This window comes from Chrysochloris asiatica, unplaced genomic scaffold (genome assembly GCF_000296735.1).
Source record: "Chrysochloris asiatica unplaced genomic scaffold, ChrAsi1.0 scaffold00021, whole genome shotgun sequence".
Lineage (NCBI taxonomy): Eukaryota > Metazoa > Chordata > Mammalia > Afrosoricida > Chrysochloridae > Chrysochloris > Chrysochloris asiatica.
In genome coordinates this window covers 28836818-28862926 of record NW_006408539.1, presented here as the reverse complement: position 1 = coordinate 28862926, position 26109 = coordinate 28836818, and the positions used below count along the sequence as shown (strand labels likewise).

At 48.4% G+C, this 26109-nt stretch overlaps 1 protein-coding gene across 1 annotated transcript in view; it reads left to right on the top strand.

Annotated features, from left to right (window-relative positions):
- Positions 1–5108: 5108 nt before the first annotated feature.
- FBXO15 (F-box protein 15) overlaps positions 5109–26109 on the top strand; it is a 31777-nt gene continuing 10776 nt past the window's right edge. Inside the window, exons 1-6 of the mRNA XM_006837554.1 lie at positions 5109–5212; positions 6502–6744; positions 7197–7406; positions 12670–12796; positions 14412–14494; positions 15316–15458. Of these exons, the coding sequence (XP_006837617.1) occupies positions 5109–5212; positions 6502–6744; positions 7197–7406; positions 12670–12796; positions 14412–14494; positions 15316–15458 (910 nt within the window). The remainder of the gene's footprint in view (positions 5213–6501; positions 6745–7196; positions 7407–12669; positions 12797–14411; positions 14495–15315; positions 15459–26109) is intronic.

Below are 26109 nucleotides of genomic sequence, written 5' to 3'. Positions count from 1 at the left end.
TATACTGGGTCACTATGAGTCAGCACAGATTTGATGGCACTCAGCAACAACATATTTATAAAGCAGATGAACATTTTCACAGTGGCCTTTCATATTCCCTGGACATATAAATTCACCTAAGCTCATGTGAGCACCAGTGGGGAGCTGACCCGTGAGGGTTCTCACTCACTAAAGTGGGCACTGTGCTTTTCCGTGGTGTCAGTGCTAGTGGGCAGGGACAGGTGGGCAGCTTCCTGGCATGTGAAATCCACACAAAGTCCTTGGAGGGGAACTGTTACCTGGGCAAACTGCTGATGTGTCTGGAGTGATCCTGTATAGAGTTTCAGGTGGCTGCTGGATTCCTGTGGTTAACAGCCCTATGCATAATCCCAGTAGGTCACCAGGACGCCAGTGGTACCTGGATTGCATTTTCATAATAAGACCAACAGATAATTACCCAGTAGCTGAGATATTTGCATTAGCTTTTAAGATCAAATGAGAGACTTCTAAGATGTTTTCAGCTTGCTGTGGGCTGTGGCCCCAGGGGCCTGGGGGCCTGGCTTTAACTTCTTTAGTCCTGAGGGGTGGGCATTGCTCTTGGGATGCCTCCTCTAAAGGAATTGGCTATGAAACTGTGATCCTGAGTTTGGGGCTCCCAGTTCTTGAATGTAAGCAAACCCCTTAGCACTTCAGGCACCATAGTTGTGTTACTAAGTGCTGTGGAGTCCGTTCCAACTCCTAGTGACCCTGTATAGTTTCCAAGAGGCAGCTGAGGAGTTTGAACTGCCGATCTTGCAGTTCAAATTGGCTTTGTAGTTGAATGTTTATCCTACAGCGCCACACCAGGACTCCATATATTAAGAAAAATGAGAAGACTCTTGGAGTTCTGCCTCCTGGGTACCCCCTGCCGCCCCACCTCCCCACTTTGAAACGACCCCTCCCCCTAAAGCTTGTAATCCTTTGAGCAGAGAGATTGGCTCTTAAATGTCTCTGGTGTGTCCTCCAGAAGTCTTTATGCTTTCATTTTCTCCTAAGAGAGAAAAGGAGAGACAAGGTTCGATAGTGGCGCTTTAGGGTAAACACTGGACCACAGGTCGGTTTGAACCACAAAGTTGGTGGATCAGGCTCACTGGCCACTCGGAAACCCTAAACAGGGTGGCTCTGAGTCGGAACCGAGTCCTCGTAGGCACTTCACAACCATGGTATGTACCCAAGTGGCCTGCTTTTCCAGTTGGAACGCAGTTGATGTTTTGAGTGCCTTCAGTGCAGCAGGCATGTTGTGAGTGCTGAGGCATCAGCAGTGAAAGGGGTCTGTGCAGAAAATCCCCTGGGGCCAGGCACCTTCCTTGGCTCTTGTTGGGTGCCGCTGAGCTGAGGGCTGCTGCGGCTGTCTTCTTTATGGGAGTAGCTCGCCTGCTCATTTCTCCCATGGAGCTGCAGGTTGGCTTCAACTGCCAGCTGTTTGTTTAGCAGCTGAGTACTGAGCTGAGGTCCATCACTACTACTATGACCCTTATTGTGTGTGCTTCCCACACCATCCCGAACCAAACCTACTGCCAGTCAAGTCAAGGCTCCGAGAGACCCTATAGGACAGCGGAACTGTCCCAGAGGGCTTCCAAGGCTGTACATCTGTCTGCACAGAAGTAGACTCTGCCCTAGTGCGCCTGGTGGGTTCCAAACACTGACCTTTGGTTAGGGTGAGGGTGAGGGTGAAGGTGAAGGTTAGGGTTAGGGTTAGGGTTCACCAGGGTACCCTCAGGGCGCCTTGTTGGTTTGTTTTCCCCTCCAAGGCATTTGTTGAAAGGCTACTCTTTGCCTCACTGAATTCTCTTTGGTCCTGACATCCGTGCTGAAAAGTCAGCTGACTGATGAGGGTTTATTCCTGGTCCTGGGTCCATTCTTGTCTCTTCTGATTCCAGAAACTCCTGGTCTTGATCCCTGTAGATTGGTCTTAAGTTTTTGAAAATTGGAAGTGTGAGTCTAACAAATTTTCTTCTTGCCCAAGACTTTTTTTGGCTAGTCTCAGTATCTTGCAATTCAATAAACATATTAGGATCTGCTTGTCCTTTTCAGAAAAAAAAAAAAAAAAATTTAATTAGAAAAAATTTTTTAACTTTGTATTGTGATTTGAGTGAAGGTTTACAGAGTAGATCATCAGTTTTACATTCAAAAATCATATACTTATACTTCATCTCATTATAATAAATGGGATCCCTTCCATGTACCATCTTGGTTCAGAAGAAATCTTGCCAGCACCTTTAAAGCCAACAGACCCAGTTTAATTTCCATCTCCATGTCGGCAGATTGACTTTTGTTGAAAGAGCCCTGGGATGACTGCCTTGGCCTTCTGAGTGCATTTCTCACATTCAGTGGAGCAGCAAACCTGCCATTAGAATTTGCCTTCTTCCTGTCATAGGTAGTAAGGAGCTCTCACCATAACTGCTGAAGGTCAACCAGCAAAGCTAAAACCAGAGAACTTGAGCTATGGCAGCGCCAGCCAAGTAGCGCTCACCCAGGGAGCCAATGCCCTTAGTGTACTAATGTCTGGCTTTCAGTGTGCACCTACCAGAGGACCAGGCCCCTCAGGAGCTTTTTAAACTTCTGCACTCCTGTGGTTTGTTAATAGTCCTCCTAGGGAGTAGAAAGTAATGGCCTCCCTTCCTCCCTCCTTCTCTGCCTCTCTCCCTCCTCTGCTTCCCTTCCTTCTCCCTCCTTTTCTGCTTCCCTTCCTTCCCTCCTTTTCTGCCTCCCTCCCTCTTTCTTCTCCTCTCTCCTTTTCTCCCTTCCTCCCACCTCCTTCCCTCTCTCCCTCCTTCTCTGGCCTCCTTTCTCCCACCTCCTTCTCTCCCTCCTTCCCACCCTCCCTTCCTTTACTTTGGAGATGAAGTTTCCCAGTGGGTAGTCTTAGATGTCTGTGGATCCTGTGATATTTTGCAGAGGGGGACAGACAGTTCCACTCTTATCTGGACATTATGTAACGAGCCCCCCATGTTCATTTTCAGAAGAGGGCCGGGCATCAGGCCCAGGGCAGACATGCTGCAGCACTGTGCCAGACATCAAGAACGCCCTCTGACAGCAGCCGGGAACTCTGCCGTGCCCCTGGATGGGTGAGTGCACGTGGCTCAGCACACCTCCCTGCTTGGGGGCTCCAGCAGTGGGGTCCTTAGGGGAGGTTACAGTGCTCTATAGGATCTCAGAATAGAATAGAGTAGGAAGAGCGGTGGCCCCAGACTGTGATGTGACTCACTGCCTGTCACCAGAGTCATTATCTGAACGAAATGTCTCAAACTGACAACTAAATTTAATTTTCTTTTTATTAAAATGTTCTCCAAATCTCCTCATTTTCCAGTTGAGAAAGACCCTTGGAAAGATTAGCTCTTGCGCCTCCCCCCCCCCCCCCCCCCCCCCCAGAAAGCCCAAGTGCTTCCCAAGACTCTTAGTTCTGGGTATGTTGGGACCCTGAGTCTATGCTGGGACCCTCTGCACCAAGACCCATGGAATCCTTCTTGTTTTGTTTTGGTTTTAAAGATCTTAAACTGCTCCGGAGTTGCCTGTGATTTATACTGTACTACCATTTATAGTGAGCCCTGGTATGGAGCTGTAGGGTAAGCACTGGACTGCTAACCACCAGCCCTTCTCAGAAACTCTATACGGTGTTGTTCAAGTTACAGCTGACTGGACGGCATTTATAGCAGGAGCCCTGGAAAGGCCGGTGGTTCTGACCCAGAACCTAGCAGCTGCTCTGCGGGAGGAGGATGGTCCAGTCTGCACCCATAGAGGTCCAGACCCATAGAGGTCCAGACCCATAGAGGTCCAGCCTGGAAATCCCTTGGGGCCGTCCTGCGCTGTCCTGTGGGATTGCTGTGAGTTGGACTCGGTGGCAGTGGGCTTTTACTGTGGTTTTGGCACTGAATATGGAGTCCTGGGGTGGTGCTGTGGGCTAATGCGTCAGACTGCAAAGTCATGTGAACTGCAAGGTCGGTGGTTCAAGCTCACCAGCTACTCCTTGGAAACCCTATGCAGGGTGGCTATGTGTTGGAATTGGCTCGACAGCACTTAACAACAACAACGGTCACACAGCAAATAGCTCTTTCTCAGGTCACGGTCTCTCTGAGGAGCCTTTGGGTTTTTTCTCAATATGATCAGAATTGGTTGATGTTAATGTTGGTAAGTGCCGTTGAGTCAGTTCTGACATGACCCTGTACAGGGTTGTCGAGGAGCGGCTGATGAGCTAGAACTGCCAACCTGTGGTTCAAACCGAATTCGCAGTCCAGCACATCAACCTTCAGCGCCACACCAGGACTCCACGATCAGAACTTGAGAACGGGTTATTTCCCTGTGACGTGTTTGTTAACCTGATTTCTGATTTTCACTTCCTCATAATTAATGATGAGCCTGGGCAAACCATTTAAATTGGTCAAAGGCTTCCCCAGTCCTTTATCCCAGACCCCAAGGCCTTGGTGAAGGCTTCTGTGGTCCTCCCTTCCCCCCATGTTCAAGACCCCTGAAGCAGTCATCCCTGCCCAGCTAGTCCTGCTTATGCTTTCTAAACCCTCGCAGATGTGGTGTGATCAGAGAAGAAGAGGGGCATTGAAAATGCTTCTCAATGTTGTATTTATCTGTGCATAAAAATGAACAAACAGAACACACTGGGAGATCCTGTGGGCTTGGAGTCTCATGAAACCCCTGAGGATGCTATCAAGAAGGGACCTTGCAGGGGCCTCAGGAGCATGGTGTAGGCAGACTCTACGTTTTCGATTGCTTACTGTGTGTGGTTTTGTTTTGGAAGAAGAGGAATTCTGTGTTTATCTTACTAGTGGCTACGAAGGCATTCCGCATTTCTTCTTGTATTCCCATTGATCTCACGGTAGACTAATGCAAGATTTCATCTAGGAAGCAGCGAAATCCCGCCTACTGTCTCCTTGAGTGTGTGTGTGTGTGATGCAGACACCCCGGCATTGAGCCCTCACCCCCCACCCCAAAATCCCCCCCCGCCATTACCTCTGTGAGGATGGCACATCACCAGAAGGGCTTATTTATCTCCTCCTCATAAGAGCTGAAAAGTTGTCTGCTTGGTGATTTGGAGTCAATGCTCCACTTTTCTGGTTTTGTCTCCCCACTTTTCCAGGATGCCTTCAGAAATCCTACTGAAGATATTTTCTTACCTGGATGCCGTGAACCTGCTGTGCATTGGATGTGTGAGCAGGCGCTTTTACCACCTGGCCAGTGACAAGTAAGGAGACAGCCAGACCTTTGTTAGGCCTTTAGGGCATCCTGATGCAAATTGTGGACACCAGGTTTGAGCAGTTAAGAGGATGAGTTTCCAAAGTTATCTTTAGACAGACTAATTAAGTGTCTAATGCAGTACAGCTGCCATATGACAGGTTCATTGTTTAGCATTTGCATGCTGAAGAACAGGAGTGGGGCACCAGATAAGATGTGTGCACAGCTGTTGGAGCAGGTCGTGTAGGTCTGTAAGCTCCAAGGACGTGCACCAACTTCTCTGCATCTCTCAGGCAGTCCCAGCAGGCAGTGGAGGCACCTGCCTTGGAGTGGAATTGACTGGGAGGTGGTGGGTTTGGTGTGGGTTTTCCTTGTCTGCTGGCAGCCAAGCTGATCCTATGGCAAGGGGAGGAAGGGACTGAGTTAAGTGTGCTTGTCCCTTCTCCCAGACTTACCTGTTAGGTCCGGTATATGGGCCAGAGTGGGACTGCCCTGGAGCTGGAGCCATCACCCCACTGCCAGCCTGTGCTTGTACAGCCTCTGGCTTCCATGGGAAACAGAGGTGGGACCCTCCTGCTGAGCACTCAGTGTCCTGTCTTGGGGGAGGGCTGCTGGGGGAGTGTCCTCCTGCCCTCCCACGAGCACTCTGGCAGGTGACTGACCACCTTGGCTTTTAGGTGCCTCTCAACATCACGAGATCAGACGAGTACTGATCATACGTAGGACACACATCAGGGTGAAAGGGCAGGCTGTTATTCTTGATGGTTTCATGCAGTAGACGAAGTGGGGAAAGAACAGGCACATGGTGGGGAAGACCCACTTCCTGGGACCAAACCAACGCAAAGCCTTTTGCCGACGAGTTGATTCTGACTCCTAGCGACCTTATAGGTCAGAGCGGACCTGCTCCGTAGTGTTTGCAGCACAGGATTCATGGGCACAGACTGCCACATTGTTCTTCTGCAGAGCGGCAGGTGGGTTTGAACTCCCAGTCTTTTGGTCAGCAGCTCAGTGCTGTAATAACTGAGTTACCAGGACTCCTGGAGTGAAATGATTTGGAAATAATTGTACCCCGACTCCCAGTGTCACCCTGATAGGTGGTGGTTGGTGGCAGTGTGCCAGCGAGTCGGTTCTGACTGACAGAAACCCTGTGTAGGGTGTCCGAGGCTGTAAGTCTTTCTCCCCAAGAGCAACATGGTGGGCTCAAATCACTAACCTTGAGATTAGCAGCCCAGCGCGCAACTCACTCAGCCATCAGGGTTCACAACACAACAGGCACCTGATGACGTGTCCTTTCTCCAGCTTTCTCTGGGTCAGAATCTACTCGGCCGCTTTTCCACCTAAGCGCTCTGGCTGGAAGGCTAATCCCATGGAGAAGACGGTGGTGTGCGTGGCCCTCCTGTCCCTGGAGGACAGGGAAGCCGGATACTGGAAGAAGGAGTATATTGCGAAGCAGGTGGCCTCCATGAGAGGGGCCGTGGCCCAGCTTGTGAAGCCTGTGAACCCGTACACGGGGCTCCCCGCCAAAGTCAAGGAGGTACTCAGGTGAGCCGCACCTTGGCAGCGGGCCACTCAGATGTTGGGGGCTGTCACTCGTGTTTTCGTGCATCTGTAAAATGGACTGTGTCGCCCTGTCCCACATGCATGACCTGGTGTTTCATGTCCAGCAGAAATCCCCTCATAATCTGCTCAGTAGACTGAGAGTGCTCTCCGCGCCCCTGCCCTGGCCAGCATCTTCCTGCCTGGGCTGCTGGTCCCTGGAGCAGAGCCCGTGTCCAGCCAGTGTCTGTCCGGTGGGGAGGGGGAGTCAGGGGAGAGCTGTGGCAGGAATGGAAACGTGAGTCCTGAGTTGGGTTGGTTCTGAGGGTTTGATTTCAACTCTTACGGAACTCGATGGCTGAGAGATGATACTTGAAATTTCTCTAGCCTCTTTTGTTTGTCCTACAGTGAGACAGCCATTTTTAGCTTTGTTTCCCCCTTGTCTGTTTTCTCTCCAGGGTTTCTGGTTTAGGCTGGGTGCTTACCCTGAGAGACAAGAGTGGAAAGGAGTCCATCATAGAGCAGGCTGACCTGTCTGTAAACGACACGTCCGTTACTGTTGTGTGGCACGGCACAAACTGGCCGCCCCTGGCCACACTCTCCACCATAGATTTGTACGGGGTGATGCCAGTTTTTATGGACCGGTACAGATCCCCCACCAGAAATGGGTAAGTGTCAGCTGGGCACAGCTGTTGGATGTGTAGGTGACTTTGTAACTCATGACTGTGGAGTCGAATCTGACTTAAAGAGAGACCTTTATAGGACAGAGTTGAACAGTCACCGAAAGGGGGACAAGGGTTAAATCTGCTCAGAAATGTGACAGTGATCCAGTCTCACCGAGAAGGCGAAGGCAAAGGCGAAGGTGAAGGCAGGGTTTCTAGGAGCCTTGGTGGCACAGCGGTTAAAATGCTCCACGGCTAACCAGAAGGTCGAAGGTTTACACCCATCACCCGCTCTATGGAAGGAAAACATGGCTGTCAGCTTCAGTGAAGACTACAGCCTCGGGAATGCTGTGAGACGGTTGTTCCTATGAGCTGTGGGTTTGGCTGGAGAACTGCCTCATGGGACTCCCGAGGGTGCAGTCTCTGTGGAAGCAGACTGCCCTTCTGTCTCCCACAACGGAGTGGCTGGTGGGTGCAAAGCTCCGACCTTCCAGTTAGCAGTTGAGGGTTTTAAACCTTGCTCCCAACCCCCCCATATCTTGGTTGTCCACAATGGTTAAGGAGTGAGCAGACCCTCCTGGCTAATTTGCAGGTTTTAGGTTTTCACCATTTTAGCAGAAAGATACCCAAACCTTTTCTATTGCCCTTCTCTCGTAAATAGTATATAAATCGTAATGTAAGCCTCCAGTCTGAGGTGGTGTTTGTCATTTTTAGGGACCTTTGTGTTGGACTCACTGGGTACCTGCTCTGGCACATGTAGCTTTCTCTGCCCCAATGAGGGTGTTAGTGTGTTTAGTGTGTGTGGTTGCCATGGGAAGAGGACAAGATTTAGTTGTAAAATGCGTTGCTCAGTGAGTACCAGCTAATGCTTATCTATCGAGGGTCTGCTGAATTACGCCTTTGAATTATTGTGTTGGTGGAGAATATTGAAAGTACCATGGACTTTCAGAAAAACAAACAAATCTAGAAGTTTCTCAGAAATCAGGATGGTGAGACTTCGTCTCTCATGTTTCGGACATTAGTTATCAGGAGGGACCATGTTTGGTGAGTGGAGGGTCAGCGAAAAAAGGAAGACCCCCAAGTAAGACTGATTGGCACAGTGGCAGCAGCATTGGGCTCAAGCTTTGTGACAACTGTGAGGATGGCACGGGACGGGACAGTGTGTCGATCTGTCGTGTATCAGGTCACTGTGGGTTCAGATGGACTTGATGGCACCTAACAGTCCTGAAAAATACTGTTCTGTGGTAAGGGGCTGTGAGCTGAGTCCATCCTCAGGTAAGCTGCAGCTTGCTTTTCCCAGCACATTTCTCCTGCTCAGTTTTCTCATCAGGAGGGAACCTGGTACACACAGCATCACCTTCTGTGGCGCAGTGTCCTGCCAACCCTGCCAGCCCCTTGGCTCTCCTTCTTGGACTTGTCAGTGGCGTTTACCATGCCACCCTTGTCACCATTAGTTTTGGTCCCATTCACACCTGTCCTTCCTCTGGAAGGTGCTGACATACCTCATAGTGCCTGCTGGGTAGATGGGTGGGGCACAGCCTCCTGTGACCGTTTCCCCGGTGATGCGCCTTTCCCTGGTGAGGCCTTTCCCTGGTGATGAGGTTGGTTGAGACCTTTCCCCAGCAATGAGCTTGGATGAGACCTTTCCCCGGTGATGAGCTCAGATGAGCTCGGATGTGCTGGCCTCCGGGGATGGCTGGTGATGTCTGAGCTCTGCCCACATGGTCATGGTGAGTGTCGGCTCCTCAGTGCTGCCAGAGCCAGCCCCTGTGTACAGTGTCCACTGCGGGGTACTGAGGGCATCCTGTTGGTGTGTACTGTACGTTTGTGGTTAGTAACTGTGTGCTACTTGCAATACTGCAGGGTGTCATTTACCAAGTGTGTTATCCTCAGATGGTCACTCGCAGAGGTTTAGTGTTGAGATTTATAGAGACTTGGTCTTGAAAGACAATAATAACGAAATCTAAGAGAAAAGAAAGAAGAGACATTCCACTTCGGTGGAATCATCTTTGCGCCGAGTCCTCGGGATGGAATCTCGCATAAGTCAGGGGCTTCCTGTGTTCTTGGAATATTCATAATGCTCAGAAGTAAAAGTTAACACACTGCAGAGCCATTCTGGAAGCTTGCTTACAGGGCATGTTGTTGCTGTTAGGGACATTGGGCACAACAGAAGGGAGCACTGTGCCAGCCTCACACTTGTTGCTGCATTTGCGCCCATCATTGGTGCTTCTGAAGTTACGTACCTGGTGCGACCCGGCAGGTTTTTCTAGCAGAACATTGATTTAGATATCCTATGCAAACATAGGAAGGTGTGTTTGCAGAACGATCCCACAAGCTCAGTACTAGTTTGACTTGGGTGCTGTTTGTGGGTGTTATGACAATACTAGTTCACTAACACCATCTTGAAAGACTTACGGAGATGGGGAGTGTTGGATGGTAAAGCTTGCTTAAAGAGAGCATGTTTTTGAAGTTGGATATCACTGTCAATAATACTGGGTACTGTGTAGTGACAGGATGCCTAAGGTGGCACTGTAGGATCAGCACTGGACTGCGAACCAAAAGGTCGGCAGTTCAAACCCACCAGCTGCTCCCAGGCAAACCACCCTGCACAAGATTGTTATGAGTCGGAATCCACTCGATGGCAGTAAACAGCAGCATGCAGTGACCGGATTCACAGGGAAAATCTGAGCCACACAGTTTATCTCCATGAACCTCAACAGACCTCAGCTGTGTAGACTGCGTTGTGGCAGACAAATGCAAGTTTCCTGTGAACCCTTTCCTAGGCGTGTTCCTTACACGTTTGTAAGTGGCTGTGTTCATGATGCAGCAAAACAGATCCTTGTTTGCGTTGGTGATAAGAAAGGAGCAACTTTCCAATTTCTTATTTGGGTCTTTTTTTGTATCTTCCATTAGATTTTCTTCCCTCAAGAACAGCGAACCCCTTATTTACGCAATTTGCAGTTTGCGTTTCCCTGTAATTTATACTTTTATCATCAGACTCATTAACTATGCTCCTTTGTCAGCGTTGTGCAGCCTGAAGTTTGTACTGCACCTCCTAAAATTTGTGATCAATGCCAGTAGCCCTGCAGGCCAAGGAGAACTCGACTCGGCACGTTCACAGTGGGTTCTGTTACACTTCCCTGGACCCTTAGGTGCCCATACTCACCCAGACTCCCTTGGCCACATGGGCAGCAGCTGCGGCAATGATGATTGTTTATTCTGCAGTGTTAAGTGTTGGGCTGTCTGCCACAAGGTCAGCAGTTCAAACCCACCAGCTGCTCCTTGGAAGTGCTATACAGGGACAGTATAAGTCGGAAATAACTCCACGGCACTTAACAACAAGATATAGGTTGAGGTGCTCCTGACGCAGCCATGGGTATATTCAGTAGCTTTTTATGCATGTGCAAGTTGGACATTGAATAAGGAAGACCATAGAAGAATTGGTGTATATGAGTTACGGTGTTGGAGACAAATATTGAAAGTCCCATGGACTTCCAGGAGAACAAACCAATCTACTTTGGAAGAAGTACAGCCAGAATGCTCTTTAGAAGCCAGGATGGCCAGAGTTCATCTCTCAGACTTTGGACACATAATCAGGATGGACTTGGAGAAGTACATCATGCTTGGTAAAGTGGAAGATCACCGAAAAAGAGGAAGCCCCCCAACGAGGCTGATTGGCACAGTGGCAGCAGCAGTGGGTTCAAGTGTAGTAATGATTGTAAGAACAGGGCAGGACCCTCAGTGGTTTGTTCATTCTGTTGTGCGTTAACGTTGCTATGAGTTGGAACCCACTCGACAGCACTTCACAGTAAGATGGAAGTTATTGTGTGCTACACTCCTGGAAACTCCCATAAATTGGATCAGGGTGGCGGTGGGATTGATGATGATGTGATTTGTTGTGCTGGTCAATCAGTTCTGATTCTCAGCGACTCTCTATAGGGTTTCCAAGGAGTAGGTGGTGGGTTTGAACCACCAACCTTGTGTTTAGCAGGCCAGTGTTTACCCTCTAGTGCCACACCAAGATGTATCCCATTCTTAATCCTGTTACTGGTTTTCACATTAAACCACATGCTGGGGGAACAGCTGCTTCTCAACTCCCAAACCACCGAGAATATCTGCCCAGTCAGGTTGACCCAGTCTTAACTTCACAGCCAACACTACTGCGCCTGTGCTGGAGGGGACGTCCCCAGGTCCCTGGGACGACAGGCACCTACATCTGTGTGATGCTGCTTCCAGAACACCTCCCTGTGGTCGGCTGGTCTTCGGATGAGCATCCAGCCTCCATCTGTTTTTTCAGGCAGCACCTGAGGTAGGAAGGTCCCAGCATGCCTCCTTCACGGACACACTTGTGTTTGTTCTCCATCGTCACAGTGCCCGTGCTCTCGGGACTCTCCTCGCTCATGGCTCTGAGCGGCCTAAGGAACCACCTTCTGTGGTGTCATCTCCAGTGTTCCATCTCCACGTCTGGACTACTGTCCCGTTTGCTGTGCTGCGGTGGCCGCCTGCCACTGCCTTGCTGGATGCTAGGCCACTAGTACTTCAACTACCAGCAGGGTCCCTCATGGTGGACAGGCTTCAGCTGAGCTTCCAGACTAGGGAGAAGCAGAGGTGGGCCGCTTCTGAATGCATGTTGTTGTCAGGTGCTGTTGGGTTGGCTCCGACGCATATGGATCCCAGGAGAAGGAAACACCACCCAGCACCCAGTCCTGCACCCTCCTCACAATCGTTTGAGTGGCTGGCCCCAGTAAACCGTAGGAAGAGCAGTGGAGCACCGTCTGTTACATTGCTGTAAGAAGAGCCCTTCGGCCTGGAATGATGCACTGGAGACAGCAGTGGGCTCAGGTTCAGCAACAAACGGGGGGACGGCGTGGACTGCACATTGTTTATTGCTGTTGGACACAGAGTTGCTGTGGGTTGGAACTGACTCGACAGCACCTAACAGCAAGAACAACACGCAGCCTGCATGAAGAGTCTCGTTTGATCATTGTGTTGTGCTGGGTTTGGGGAGTGAGTAGGAGATAGTTTCACGTCTCCCTCACTCCTGACTCCTCGTCGTCCTTCTGAAGGACGATTGCGTGGATGGTGAAGGGGTCAGAGATCACAGGGTAGAGTTTGAACACATCTGCTCTGCTGTCTGCTCTCAGAGGTCATGCGGGCGACAGTGTACCCCGAGCACAGCTCTGCAGGCTCTTCAGGAGCACCCTAACCTGCGGCCACGTGCCCCGGATGTTCACCCCTGTCTCTTGTTCCTTCACAGGGATGTGCCTAGACTCCGATGGCGCTCTTTAATTGCCCAGTATAGTCTCAGCGGCCTGGCAGAGACCACCCCTGTGGGCTGTGACAAGCTTGTCCGGGTCTTCTGCCTGAATCCTGGCCTCGTGGTGGGGCTCTGGAAGGTAGGGTAGGGGTCCCTGTGTGCACCATAGGTCACAGCCCCTCCCCAATCACCGCCGAGTGTGACATCAAAACCCAAACCCTCAGAGACTTTCCACTCAATGCATCCAGTTTAGCATCTCCTCAGGCTGCTGGTTTTCTAGCTCCATGGCCTCGATCCCACAGAGATGATTGCTGTCCCACCGTGACCTCCGACAGGCGTTTTGTGTCTTGATGCTTTGTTCCCGCTACCCCTTTACTCTCTCGGGTCTTCCTGTCTCCCTGTCCACCAACCCACGTTCCCCACTTCTTGTCTTCCATGTCCTCTCACTGCCTGTAATGTCATGGCCTCGGAACTGTTTCTTACCCTACAAATGTGGTGTCAGGTGTGGAGAGGGTTCCTTGCCCCAGGGGGCACTGACTCAACTCAGGAAAAGGGTCCTCATGTGACTCTCCTGCACAGCACGCCTTTGTTCAAGAGGCTGCTTTTGCCTCTGAGTGTCTTTTTTTAACGGTTATGCATCGGGTGAGGTTTACAGAACAGCTCATCAATTCAGTGTCCAGCTGTGCATGAGCTTTGTGTCATTTCACTGGTGACAATCCCCTCCGTGCAACCTCCCCTAGCCCACTTCCTCTCTGCGTTTCCTGTTTCCTTTCCTCCTCCTTTCCCCACCCTTCTGAACCGGGTCTTTGGGTCAACGCTGCTCTTTCCATCTCCAATGGTGGACCCTTCTGTGGTGTGGGTACCTCACTAGTGTTGTTGTCCCCCCATAGATCCATCTACTGCTTGGCTGCAAATGGAGCTGCGGGGGTGAGCTCAGCTCCTGACCTGCAGGCTGACTGAGGGCCTAGTGTTTGAAGACACTTGTTCACAGATTTGAATCTGAGGACCGCAGTCTGCCTTGGCAGCTCCCCATGGCACTTTTCTCCATTTTTCAGCCTGCTGCGGCAGCTGGTCGTGCTCTCTCCGTCCCTCGGGCTGCAGGGCTGTGGGCACAATGGCGGTTTATTTGAAATACTTTTCACGTGGGAATCCATGGAGCTGAGCTGACGGCGCTGTGACAGGGACTCTGGGTGGGTGTTGGGGGGTCACCAGGCAGTGGCGGTGGTGCATTTAGGGGGAATCGGTGTCAGAACAACGTGATGGACCCAATCACCCCTGCCGGGTTGCTAACAGAAGGGTTGGCAGTTCAAAGCAATTAGCCACTCCACAGGAGACAGATGAGGCAGCCTGCCTCCGTGAACAGTCACGGTCTTGGAAACCCCGGGCAGTTCTGCTTTACCTACAGGGTTGCTGTGAGTTGGAATCATCAGCTCCATGGTTGCCTTTTTGGTTAAATGTTCCTGGATAGGTCTGTGTCTGTGAACATCTTCCCAGCCTTTATCTTTGGGAGAATCTGAAACAGGCCAGAGCGCCCAGTGCCCAGTCTCCCAGTCACCTAGCAGAGTGTCTCTTCTGCCAGTACGGGGGCATCAATTGGGTGAGTCGGCTGTCGGCGTGACACACACATCTTCATATACTGCAATCAGTACTAGCACTGCATCTGTCTGCAAGATGAAAGCGCTGTGGTTGGCACAAAGACCCGTGGGGAACTAAAATGTTTCCATTGAAATGGGTTCTTGTCACTTCATTTTCAGAGGGAGGAAGAGTTGGCTTTTGTGATGGCGAATCTTCACCTCCATCAGCTCATGGAGAGGAGTACACGGGGCTCAGTCACCACGTACGTATGACGTTCCTACGTGCCCACTCCGTTTCTGTCCGGTCAGTGTGAAGGATGAGGAGGTTGAGCACAGTTACAAAGCTATCTGTTTTTAGTGGGAGATAGAAGCCAACCGACGTGTTTACCTTAACCATGGCTTCATGAGTCCGGGTTTCTTCTCTTTGTTCTTGGGTAGGCAATCCACAACAAATAGACACTCTAACTGAGGGTGGGATGAGTTGGTGACTGTGAGGTGCCAGGCTAGCCCTCCAATCCTCTGCTCTGAAGTGAACGCTCTTGTTTTGCTGGGCAGTTCTTGATAGCAGGATGCTCACACTCATGGTCTGTTGGCTGACTCTGGTCAGCAGACGTGCTCTGGTTTGTGCAATGTGTGTGTGTGTGTCATCCTACATGCAGGTGTCTCCAAGTGGGGTGGGCTCTGTTCATTTCCCTGCATGGTTCAAATTCTCCAAGAAGCTCCCTGAGAGCACGGGAACCTATTGCCTCCCCTTATGGCATAAAGCTCGACATGTCTTCGCTCTGGGACAGCATCCTGGTTCTGGTGTGCACGTCTGCTGTGTGGGACTTTGTCCTTCCTGTGAGAGGACTCTGGCAGCTTTGGCCACCTTTGGGGAGCTGGTCTCAGACCCTTCCCTTCCCAGGAGCATGGCGCAGGAACATGGAGCCGGCATTTTGAGCCCTTGGTTTTGAAGACTCTTGGGAACTGTAGAGGGTCTCATTGACAGGATGGGGTGCTTTGAATGGATGTTAATTTTAAAATTTAAAGTCTTTTCACAGCTTTGGGTATTTCATGTCTGTGCTTATTTTGTTTGGCTTTGTAGCCCCTATGAGCTGCCCCCTCACAGCCCCTTCCTGGATGATGTCCCGGAGTACGGCTTGCAGGGTTACCAGCTCCACGTGGACTTGCACAACGGACGAGCCTCCTACCTGTGCAGCACGTTTCGAAATCTCTTTTCCAACAAAGGTGAAATACATAAATTTTTGTTTCAGTGTCACATGAAAAGGCTGAACAGAATAGGGTGCCCGTTTTTCTGTCTGAAGTAAGAATTGTCACAGTAACTTTACCATCTCTCGGCACACCTGTCCTTCTAGACGCCTTTGGGGTTCTAGGAATTGTGGAGTACCCTGGCCGGCTCTTTCACCCCACCCCCTCTCCCTCTATAGGAGTTGGGTTCTGCCAGCGGTTTCAGTGTGCGGCCCGACCAGGGTAAGACGTTGGAGATACCAACCCTTCTCCTTTCTCTAGTTGGTTAAGGGAGAAGCTGTGGTCCTTGGTTTGAGAACTTCTTCCCCCCACCCCCCACCCCCTAGGAGAAAGATGAGGCTTTCTGCTCTCGTAAAGATTTACAGCCTTGAAAACCCTGTACAGGGTTGCTATGAGTTGGAACCGACTCCATGGCACATAACAACAACAGCAACCCCCGCCCCGAATTTGGAGATCTTTAATGCTATGAATTTCCCTCTAAATACAGCTTTAACAACACATTGTGGTATCCTTTGTGTTCTCTTTCATTCTGTTTAGAATGCTTTCTAATTTCACTTAGACTTTTCCTTTGTTCGGTGGGTCCGAGGGAACAGTGTTACTGATTTTCTAGTATTTGGTTATCTTACTTTATTGATTTAGAATTTAATTTCCTTATAGGTAGAACACATACTTTATATAATGTGAGCCCTTTAAAATTGATGGAGACTTGCTTTACTGTTAAGACTTGTTGTACCCAGGTTTGATCTCTCTCAGGGAAGGTTCCCTCTGGGTTGAAGAAGGACTTACCCAGTGTAATGCTCTGTGATGCAAATTGGGCTAAGTGGGTTGGATGTGTTTAACTCTTCTGTCTCCTTATTGGTTTTCTTTCTGCCTCCTTGTTTTTATCAAAGGATCCCTGGTGGTGTGGTGGGTTAAGCATTTGGCAGCTAATCTCCCAAGGTTGGTGGTTGAAGCCCCTCAGCCGGTCTTCAGGAGAAAGATGAGGTCATCTGTTTCCACAAAGACCCCGTGTAGTGGTGCTACAAGTCAGAGCCCACTCAGTGCAGTGGGTTTGGTTTTACTTTCTGTTTTTATCAAGGAGCTCTGATGGTGATGTGGTTATAGTGCTGGACTGCTAACCAAAAACGGTGGTGGTAGTGGTTATGTGCCGTGGAGTCGGTTCCGACTCATAGCGACCCTGTACAGGGTTTCTGAGGCTGTAGTCTTTATGGGAGCAGAAAACTTCATCTTTCTCCCACAGAACAGCTGGTAGGTTGAACTGCCGACCTTGAGGTTAGCAGCCCGATTCGTAACCACTACGCTCCCAGAGGAAGCTCGAATACACTGGCTACTCTGAGGGAGAAATGTTCTCATAAAGATGGCAGCCTTGGGAATGTCCTGGGCAGTTTTGCTGCACCCTGTGAGCAGGACTCCACCTCACGGCGCTGGCTTTGTTTTGTTTTGATCTATTACTGAGAGAAAGGCCTTAAAATACTCAGCTGTAATTGTGAAGTTGTCTGTGTATCCTTGTTCTTCTATCCAGTTTTGCTTCGTGTAATTTGAATCCCTGTAATCATATTTATAAACATCATAACTAATTTGTGGCATTGTAGTATAAGCACTGGACCTCTAACAGAGAAGTTGACAGTTCAAACCCACCTACGTTTCCTCAGAAACCCTAGACAGGGTCGGTAGGAGTCGGAACCAACTGGACAGCGCTCGGCAGCAACAATTGGCCACTTGTCATTATGAATAACCTACGTTCTCCTTGGTGATCTTGTTTACTCTGAAATCTGTTTGGTCTGAGGTAAAATACAAGCGTTCCAGCTTTCATGTCCCTTTGTGTACTTTGTGTTGCAGTTACTCCCTGTTTGGTGGGACTTGCTTCTCCAGTCTCCTGTGACTTCAGACGGCCCATTCACCTTCCCATGCTGCTCTGATGAAGAAAGCAGACCGGCTGTCTGTGCTGTGCAGTTTTCTGCGTCTTGGATGCATACGTCCGGCATCCGCATGTTTCTCCAGTTCCCGTATCTCTTCCTCTTCTTCTTTTCTGTTTTCATCAACTTTTGGTTATGATTTGAGTGAAATTGTACAGGGCAGATTGCTTTTCCATCCAACAGCTGGTACACGTTTTTTCCGAGACATTGGCTGCGGCCCCCACAAATGTAGCGCTTTCCCCACTTCCGCCCTATGATTAGTCGCTGGCATTTTTATCTAGACATTTGATTTGATTTGGATTTTCTCCCTTTGCGGGGCAAGAATACTTGATGTGTGATTTTGAGCACTTGCTCTTGCTTTTTACCAGAAGGGTCCAGAGGTCTAAATGGTGGTGATGTCGACTGACCAGGCCCTCTCAGCCTCTGTGAATGCAGACCTGGTTGTTTTAGTGTTGACTGCCGATGAGGGTTCCGATCCACTTCTTCGTTAGAGCTTGCAGAAGGAAGACTTCCCACATGTATCATCTCTTCTCCATCTCTTAGCCAGAATTCATTTACAAAGATGACATCTTTCTTATCAGCTATTTGTTGTCATTGTTGTAAATGCCATGGAGTCGGTTCTGATTCTTAGCGACTCTGTCTAGAGTTTCCGAGAAATGACTGGTGAGTTGGAACCACCGACCTTGCAATTCAAACTTTTCTTGCGGTCCAGTGCTCATTCTACTGGCCTACACCACACTCCTGTTTAGTTACATGAAATACAGTTGGTACAGGAAACTTTTGCAAGCTAGGTTCTTGATTGTTTCCCTTTATTAATTTGCAGAATGGTAAATTGATGCTATGGCAGTCTTTGGAGCTCATCGATTGGTTTGGTTTTGCTTTTGGGGCAGCATTGTGAATGACAGGAACCTTGGGGGCACTGTGCTGAAGCACTTGGCTGCTAATCAGACAGCTGGTCATTTGAACCCATGTACAGTTCCATGGGACAATGGGGAGGCAGTCTGCTCCCATTAAGCCTGCAGCTGTGGAAGCCATCTGGGCAGTTCTGCTCTGTCTTACAGAGTCCCCAGGAGTCGGAGTGGACTCGGTAGCGGCGACTTTGGTTTTTCAGCTTTTATTATGAATTCATGGGAGTAGGCTATATACTGTACTGAGAACCACACGGACATTGGTTCGAGCCTACCAACTACTCTGCAGGAGCAAGATGAAGTTTTCAGCTCCCGTAAAGACTTAAGACAGCCTCGGAAACCCTGTGCAGGGCCGTTATGGGTTGGAACCTGCTTGGCGTCACTTAACAACAACAACCATTATTGTCTCATGGACTAAAACATTTATTGGATGTAATTTAGTCTGTTGTAGTCCCTCGGACTGTTCTCTTCTTGCTCAGACCGCCCTGTCGTGTCTCTTGACATGACTGTAGTCATCCCGGCGCTTCCTGGCTTACACCTTCTCCTGCCACCAGTGGGACATCTGCAGGAGGGTCTTCCTCTGTCTTTGCCATGTTCTGTGGCTTTCCTTCAGTTTCTTCACAAGATTGTTGCATGTTGAGTATTTTCTTATTATTTCCCTTTTGAATAAATTAACCCTACAGGGATTGAGGGGACTTTCCTCCCTTTTCCCTCACCTGGATTTGTGCCATGCCCGAAAGACCAAGATCCCTTCAAACAACCTGAAGGGACGGGGACATCTATCTCCAGGGACACAGAGCTGCTTCATGTGTAATTTTGAAGGACACACTGGCAAATTCCCTTCAGCGTGGGCCGGATCATTTTGTATTTCCAACTCAGTAGGGATATCTTAAATGTCCTATGATTATATATATTTGTTGTAGGTTTTTATCAGACGGGTGTTGTTGTTAAAGTGCTGATAGTTTCGTTAAATTCTCAACTCCAGCCAATAAATCCCATCACTGTTGTATCAGTTCTGATTCATATTCACTCTCTGTCTCAAGAACGAAACAGTGCCTGGTCCTGCGATGTCCTCACTCATCCTGTTTGAGCCCACCCTTGCAGCCACTCTGTCAGTCAGTCTGGTGGAGGGAGGATCTTCCTCGGGTTCTCTTGACGCTCCACTTGACCAAGCATGATGTCTTTCCCCAGGGACTGGTACCTCCTGATGACGCCCTAAGTACGTGAGACAAAGACTAGAGATAGGATGGAGTCTCCTAGTCTGTGTGACTGTGACTATCTTTTCAAAGTGTTGGCATCTTAGGGGCCAAACGGGCTGGGCCCTCTCGGCTAACTTGCTAAGGCAGCATGGGAGCCTGTTTTGTGGTAATGCTTAACAAAATCCCTTAGATGCTTGAAAGAACATCTAAGAAGTTCCAGGAAACAAAGGGGAATCTGAGAAATGGAGATGGAGCTATTCACCTTTTATCTTTTAATTTGTTTTTTTTTAAGCTTGGCACTGCTAGACTTAGAATGCGGTTGAGTGTATTTCCTTTCACTGCGGTTCATCTCAGGGCCCAGCAGAGGGCGCTGCTGCCATCAGCATTCCAGCTGTCACTTTTACTCTTAGAATGTCCTCTGCAGTTTCTGAGAAACTCTCTTGTGGTGCCAGGCGGGTATATTTAGTACGTTCCCGCTATGTCATTGCAGTGGGCAGATCAGCACTTGGTTCTGATTTTTCAAAAAACAGCTTCTCCCGATCAAGTGTATTGTTTGTTGTCCTGTCCTCGACTTCAGGCGGCTCTGTACTTTAGCCAGCTGGGACCATTGGCTCATTCTCAGACTCAGGGCCAACAGGGTATGGACAGGGGGTAGACTCCAGGGGCAGACAGGACCACTGTCCACAGGGAGCCGGGCACAGACACAGAAGACAGGGAGTGGGCAGGGAGTAGACCCCAGGGGCTGACAGGACCCCTGTCCACAGGGAGTGGGTCCAGAGAAGCATATTACTGGGAAGTAGCTGGCTGGGGCTGCACTGGCATCTGGGAGAGCCCCACGGAGCCAGCATGGGGATGGTGACATGGGACAGAATATAGGCAGTGCGTGGTGAAGGAAAAGAGAAACCCTAAAACGTAACAGTGCTTTCAGAAGCAGCCAGGATGTGGCCACTCTTTAGGGCTATTTCCAGCATGCTGTCTTTGAATAAGGAGTCTGAGGATGTACCAACGTAATTCACAAATTCGTTGGCCTGTGGAGGTCTGTTATGGGACTGCAGAGTTGTCTGAAACCCACTTAGAAGTATACATCTGCACAGTGAGTGGCTGATACCATTGTGTTTTAGGATTTTAATGACAAGGTGGTTATTGGTCTACATATGATAAGTGCACAGGTTACAGAAAACAGCAGAGTAACCCTTCATGTCTGTACCACACATGTCACGAAACACTGCGTGTCGGCTCCTGCTCTCAGCCTTCTTCAGCCAGAAGTGCCCGCTTTCCTGGACACCGTGTTACAAATCCCCTTGCTTTTCACTCTTCAGTCATTAAACATCTTTGTCTCATCAAATGACACAGAAATACAAAAACCAAATCACTGAAGCAAGCACCACCCAGGTGCCGATGCAACTGTGATAATGAATAGTATGAGGTGAGCAGGCCCGACCGACCCCGTGCTGTGCACACCATAAGACTGCCGAAATCAGGGACGTGCCATAGCATGCCGGGACAGTCAGAAGGCAAGTTGCGAAGGGACAGTCGCATAGTCCGCATTTGTTGTTAAATTATTTTCATTTGCAGAAACTAATTCTCATACATACTGAGTTTACAGCAAAGCTCCTATCAGCTATCTTAATTTCATGTAATCTGCGAGGGGGGCTTGAACACATTTGGAAATACGGAATGAAAAGATCGTGGAATTTTTCTACCACCTTTTCAAAGCTCTCTTGTATCTCTACGTATCCGAATATCTTTATTGTTTAGGGGAAGATATACATGTCTTTGGTGGTGGCTATATTATATAGAGTAGTGTGCTAAATGATTTTAGGATTGAATACGCAGGGAGTATGAGTAATGAAACCCTATGCAGGGTCACTATGAGTTGGAACTGACTGGGTGGCTGTTAACAACAACAACAACAACAACCCCAATTTTGCTTCACAGACTCCTAAGTGGTGCAGTGGGCTAAATGTTGGACTGCTAACCAAAAGGTTGGTGTTTCAAACCCACTGGCTGCTCCCACGGGAACCAGGACAGCCTTGGAGTAAGGCCTAGTGGTCAGGAGTCGGGGTCCATTTGACGGCAGAGAGTTTCTTTGCCTACAGTTTGCTGCTACAATGAAACTTAGAGGGAGTTTAGACGAAGAACTATTTTGATGTGTGAATTGGATTTTGGGTAGAAGATAAAGCAGCTGTAAATGTGTCTTTTTCTAGGCTTACTCGGGTGGTGGTGTTGATAAGTCCTTTGAATCAGTTCCAACTCATACCATCCCTGTATAGGATTTCCAAGGCCATAAATATTTGCCAGAACAGAAGGTCGTTAGTGTTTGGTTTCTTGAAACACATTGCTGTACGGTTCTGAAGGTCACAACGGACATAAATCGGAATGGCAGCGCACCGGAAGTGGTGGACCTGCTCTTGAGAGGAGGAACAACTGTGGCTTTGTTATATTTGAGGTCATCAAATTTTTGATGTGCTGGATTTTACGGGGGTTGGTGCATAACTACAGGCAGTATGTAAGTTGTAGGTTCGTAACCTGGAGACTGACTGTACCTTATTTGCACTTGGGTCTGATGTAGCTGAAATCTGCACATTGATTTAGAAGGAACAGGTAGGTTTTAATATGGGGTTTTAGAGTACCTCACAGCTTATTTACGTTTTCCTTCACTTCCTGTAGGAAATCCGTTCTTCCTGTAGCTTCGACACCTTTCCTAACTCATTGATAGTTTACTTGTGTGTTGCCTTTAGGGATACAATTGACAGATTATGTTTCCATTACATGTTTGTCAGATTATCTTGATAGCCTCTGAAGTTTTGATAGTGTATTGGTGTTATTAAGTGCTGTCCAGTCGGTTCTGACTCCAAGGAAACTAAAGCAGTTCTTTTTCTCAAGTCCATACGTTCTTTTTATCACAGCATTTTCTGTCGTCTCTTAGAGAGTAATTAGTATTTTCACTGATATTTCAAAGAAGACTATACTTCCAGGTGTGACAGTAGGGTCAGCACTGGACTGCTGACCACAAGGCTGGCGGTTCAAACCCACCAGCTGAACCTTGGAAACTCTATAAAGGGTTACTATGAGTTGAAACCATAGCCATTCTGTAGAGGGTACTTAGCAACAAGATTCAGTTGTAGAGGAGTCCTGGTGTGGTGTTGTAGGATAAGCACTAGATTATTAACTGCAAGGTCGGTGGTTCAAACCCACCAGCTGCTCCTCAGAAACCCTATAATGGGTTGCTATGAGTATTTTGTTGATGACACCTAGCAACAACAACATTCAGTCTGTAGAGGAACATTGGTGGCACTGTAGGGTAAACACTGGACTGCTAACCACAAGGTTGGAGGTTCAAATCTGCCAACTGTTCCTTGGATGCCGTATACAGGGTTCCTATGATTGGGAACTGACTCCATGGCATTTAACAACAACAATAACAAAGAGACTCAAGGAATCCTGGTGTGCTGCTATCTGTCGGATCATCACTGACTCTTGACAAGATCAGCAGTTCAAACCCACCAGCTGTTCCATGGACGCCCTACACAGGGTCACTGTGAGTGGGAACCTACTCCAGGCCACTTTCTTCTTCTATTTCTCCGTCAAGAGTGAGTGATGCTTTTCCTGTGAGCAGAACAGGCTACAACACTGGCAGGGCCCCATGTGTAAAATGGGAACGCAGGAGTCCTTGTTTAACAAGGAGTTATTAAGAATGAGTTTCACACTGGCGCCTTCAGAGCAGTAAGTGTTGTGTGTGTCTGTTTTGGGGGTGTAGGTTGCATGGGTGCTCTGGAGATTGTGAGCAGCCTCTGTGGATGGCCAAGGCTTGGCCGACCTCCACAGGAGGCCTTTCTGTCTTCCTTGAATTTCTGGATTCAGACTGTGGTCTCAGCTGCTACCTCAGGGCATGATTGGTTCTTGATTTTTGGATATCTGAATTTTTCTTCATCCATTCAGAAAGGTAAGAGTCCTTTCTTATATTTATACTTTTATTTTCAAGAAAGTTGTTTAGATAAGGTATTATGGAAATGGAATTTATTATGAAGAATGAATTGGAATTGTCTTGACCATAATCGATTGGGAATTATATTCTTTCTTTAAAAACCTTTTATTGAACTGATTGAAGGTTTACCGATCATCAGTTTTCCATCCAACAAATCATACACTTCCTTTCATCTCAGTGACTGCAATTCCTGCCTCAATTAATCCACTTCTTCCTTGTGGTTCTCTAGCTTTTCCATTCCACCCTTCTGTCCAGCTTTCTGAACTGTGTCCTTAAATGTTGCACTTTTGATCTGGAGTGGGTGACCGTTCCATGGTGAGCACACCTTGCTGTCCCCACACTATATACTTACCTACCTCTTGGCTGAAAATTGAGCCATGAGGGTGAGTTCAATTCCAGACCTCAAGGTGACTGTAGGCTCTATTCTCATGTTCGCCCAGTTTCTTTCTGACCAGTAATGCTGATCTTTTTATATTTTTGAGTTTTGTTCCATATTCTCTCTTACTCTATCCAGGACCTTCTAATATGATCACATTCAGAATGGTTGATAGTGATAGCCAGGCACCATCTACGTCTTCTGGTCTTCTGATGTTCACGTGTTGCATTAGTTCATTGGACTGATTGACTTCAAGCATCTTCAGTTTCCATCACTCTTCTTTCTTCAGCATGGGGAAAGACCAATAGTTACACGCTAGATGGCTGCTCATGAGCTTTTAAGATCCCAGTTACTACTCACCAGAGTAGGATGGAGAACATTGTCTTTGCGGACTACGTTATGTCAATTAACCATGGTGTCTCCTAAACTAGCATCTTAAGCCCCAGAGCTAGCAATTCGTTCACTCAAGTTGTTTGGTAATGTCTAAGATGTTTTCCTACTTGTGCCACCTGTGCTCCCCACCACATTCACAGATGCAGTAGAGGTAAATACCTACGTACACATATGTACACATAGCCTTTGTCAGACCTTTATCTGTTTGTGGCTATGCTCTCCCCTGGCCCTCCATACCCCCACCCATTCAGTGATGAACAGGGCTGTGCAGCCACCTAGTCTTGCCACAGTTCTTCTTTGGTCACGCTGTGGTATTTCTAGTTCCAGCTTGTTAAGGAAGCGCCATGCTGTTTCCCACAGTGGCTGCACCATTTTACAGTCCCACCAGAGTAGAGGACCATCCCTGTCTATTTTCTTGTTGTATTTGTTGTTTTCTGTGGTTTTGAACTTTGCTATAAATGTTGGGGTAAGATAACATCTCATTTTGATTTGCATCTCTAGTGGTGTGGCGCTGTGGGATAAGTACTGGACTGCTAACTGGAAGGTCGGCAGTTCAAACCCACCAGCTGCTCCTCAGAAACCCTGCCCAGGGTCTTTCTGAGTTGTAACGAACTTATCATCAGCACTTAAGAACAACAACAGTGACTAATGATTGTGAACATTTCTTCATATTTTTATTGGCCTCCTGAATACCTTCTTTGGTGAAGTGTCTGTTCATGTCTTCTGCCCATTTTTAAATTGGATTATTTATCTTCTTATTGCGGTGTTCCATTTCGGGAACATGGCGGCTCTGTAGGATAAACACTGGGCTCTGAATCACAAGGTCCGTGGTTGGAACCCACCAGCTGCTCCATGGGAGAAAGTTGAAGCTTCCTGCTCCTGCAAAGCACTTCAGCCTCAGAAACGCCATACAGGGCTGCTATGCTATGAGTTGGAACCAACTTGAAGGCACTTAACAGCAACAACAGTAACATTTTAGGGAGTAGTCATTGTCTAATATGTCACTGCCAAAATGTTTTCCCAGTCTGTAGGTTCTCTTTCTATTCTTTTGTTCACGTGAAATCTTTTGATGCACATAAGCATCAAAATCTTGAGAAGGCCCCAGTAATGTATTTTATCTTGGACTGTTGGCATGTTTTCAGTTCTGTTTGATAGTGTATGCATGCCAGGTGGATGAGCTCCTGTTTGGTGATTTTTATGGTTCTAGGTTTTACACTTAGGTCTTTAATCCTCGTTGAGTTTGTTTTTGTCTGTAGTGTGAGGTGTGGGTCCTGTTTCATTCTTCTGCAGATGGATTTCCAGATTTAGCAATACCAGGTGTCCTTTCTCTTTTCCTTTCATTGTGGTTTGGGTGAAAATTTACAGGGCAAGTCAGTTTTCCACTCAGCCCTTTGTACACATGTTTTTTTTTCCCTGATGTTGGTTGCCATCCCCTTGGTGTAACTTTTCGCCTTTCCTCCCTGGGTTCCGTTTCTGTCCTCCTTCCTTCCTGCCTCTGAGCTTTGCTATTGTGTACGTACTGCTCTTCTCATCTCCTATGTTGATTGTCAGAGGGGTCCATGTCTTCCTGGGTGTTCTCATTCCCTCCGTCAAATTGTCTGTTGTTGGGCAGAAAGGAGATCTTGGAGGGCTTGAAGGGTGTTCAGAGGCTATAGGTGCAACAGCTCTACCAGTCTTTGTCAGATTAATAATTTTGGACTTCTTTTCCTTTCCCCCCCCCTTTTTTTTTCTCCCTTTCTGCCTAGGAATTTCTACTGTGAGCCTGATTAAGCAGTTGGTAGTTGTAGCCCAGCATCATCTAGTTGTTCTGGTCTCAGGCTAGTGGAGGCTGTGGTTCACATGACCCATTA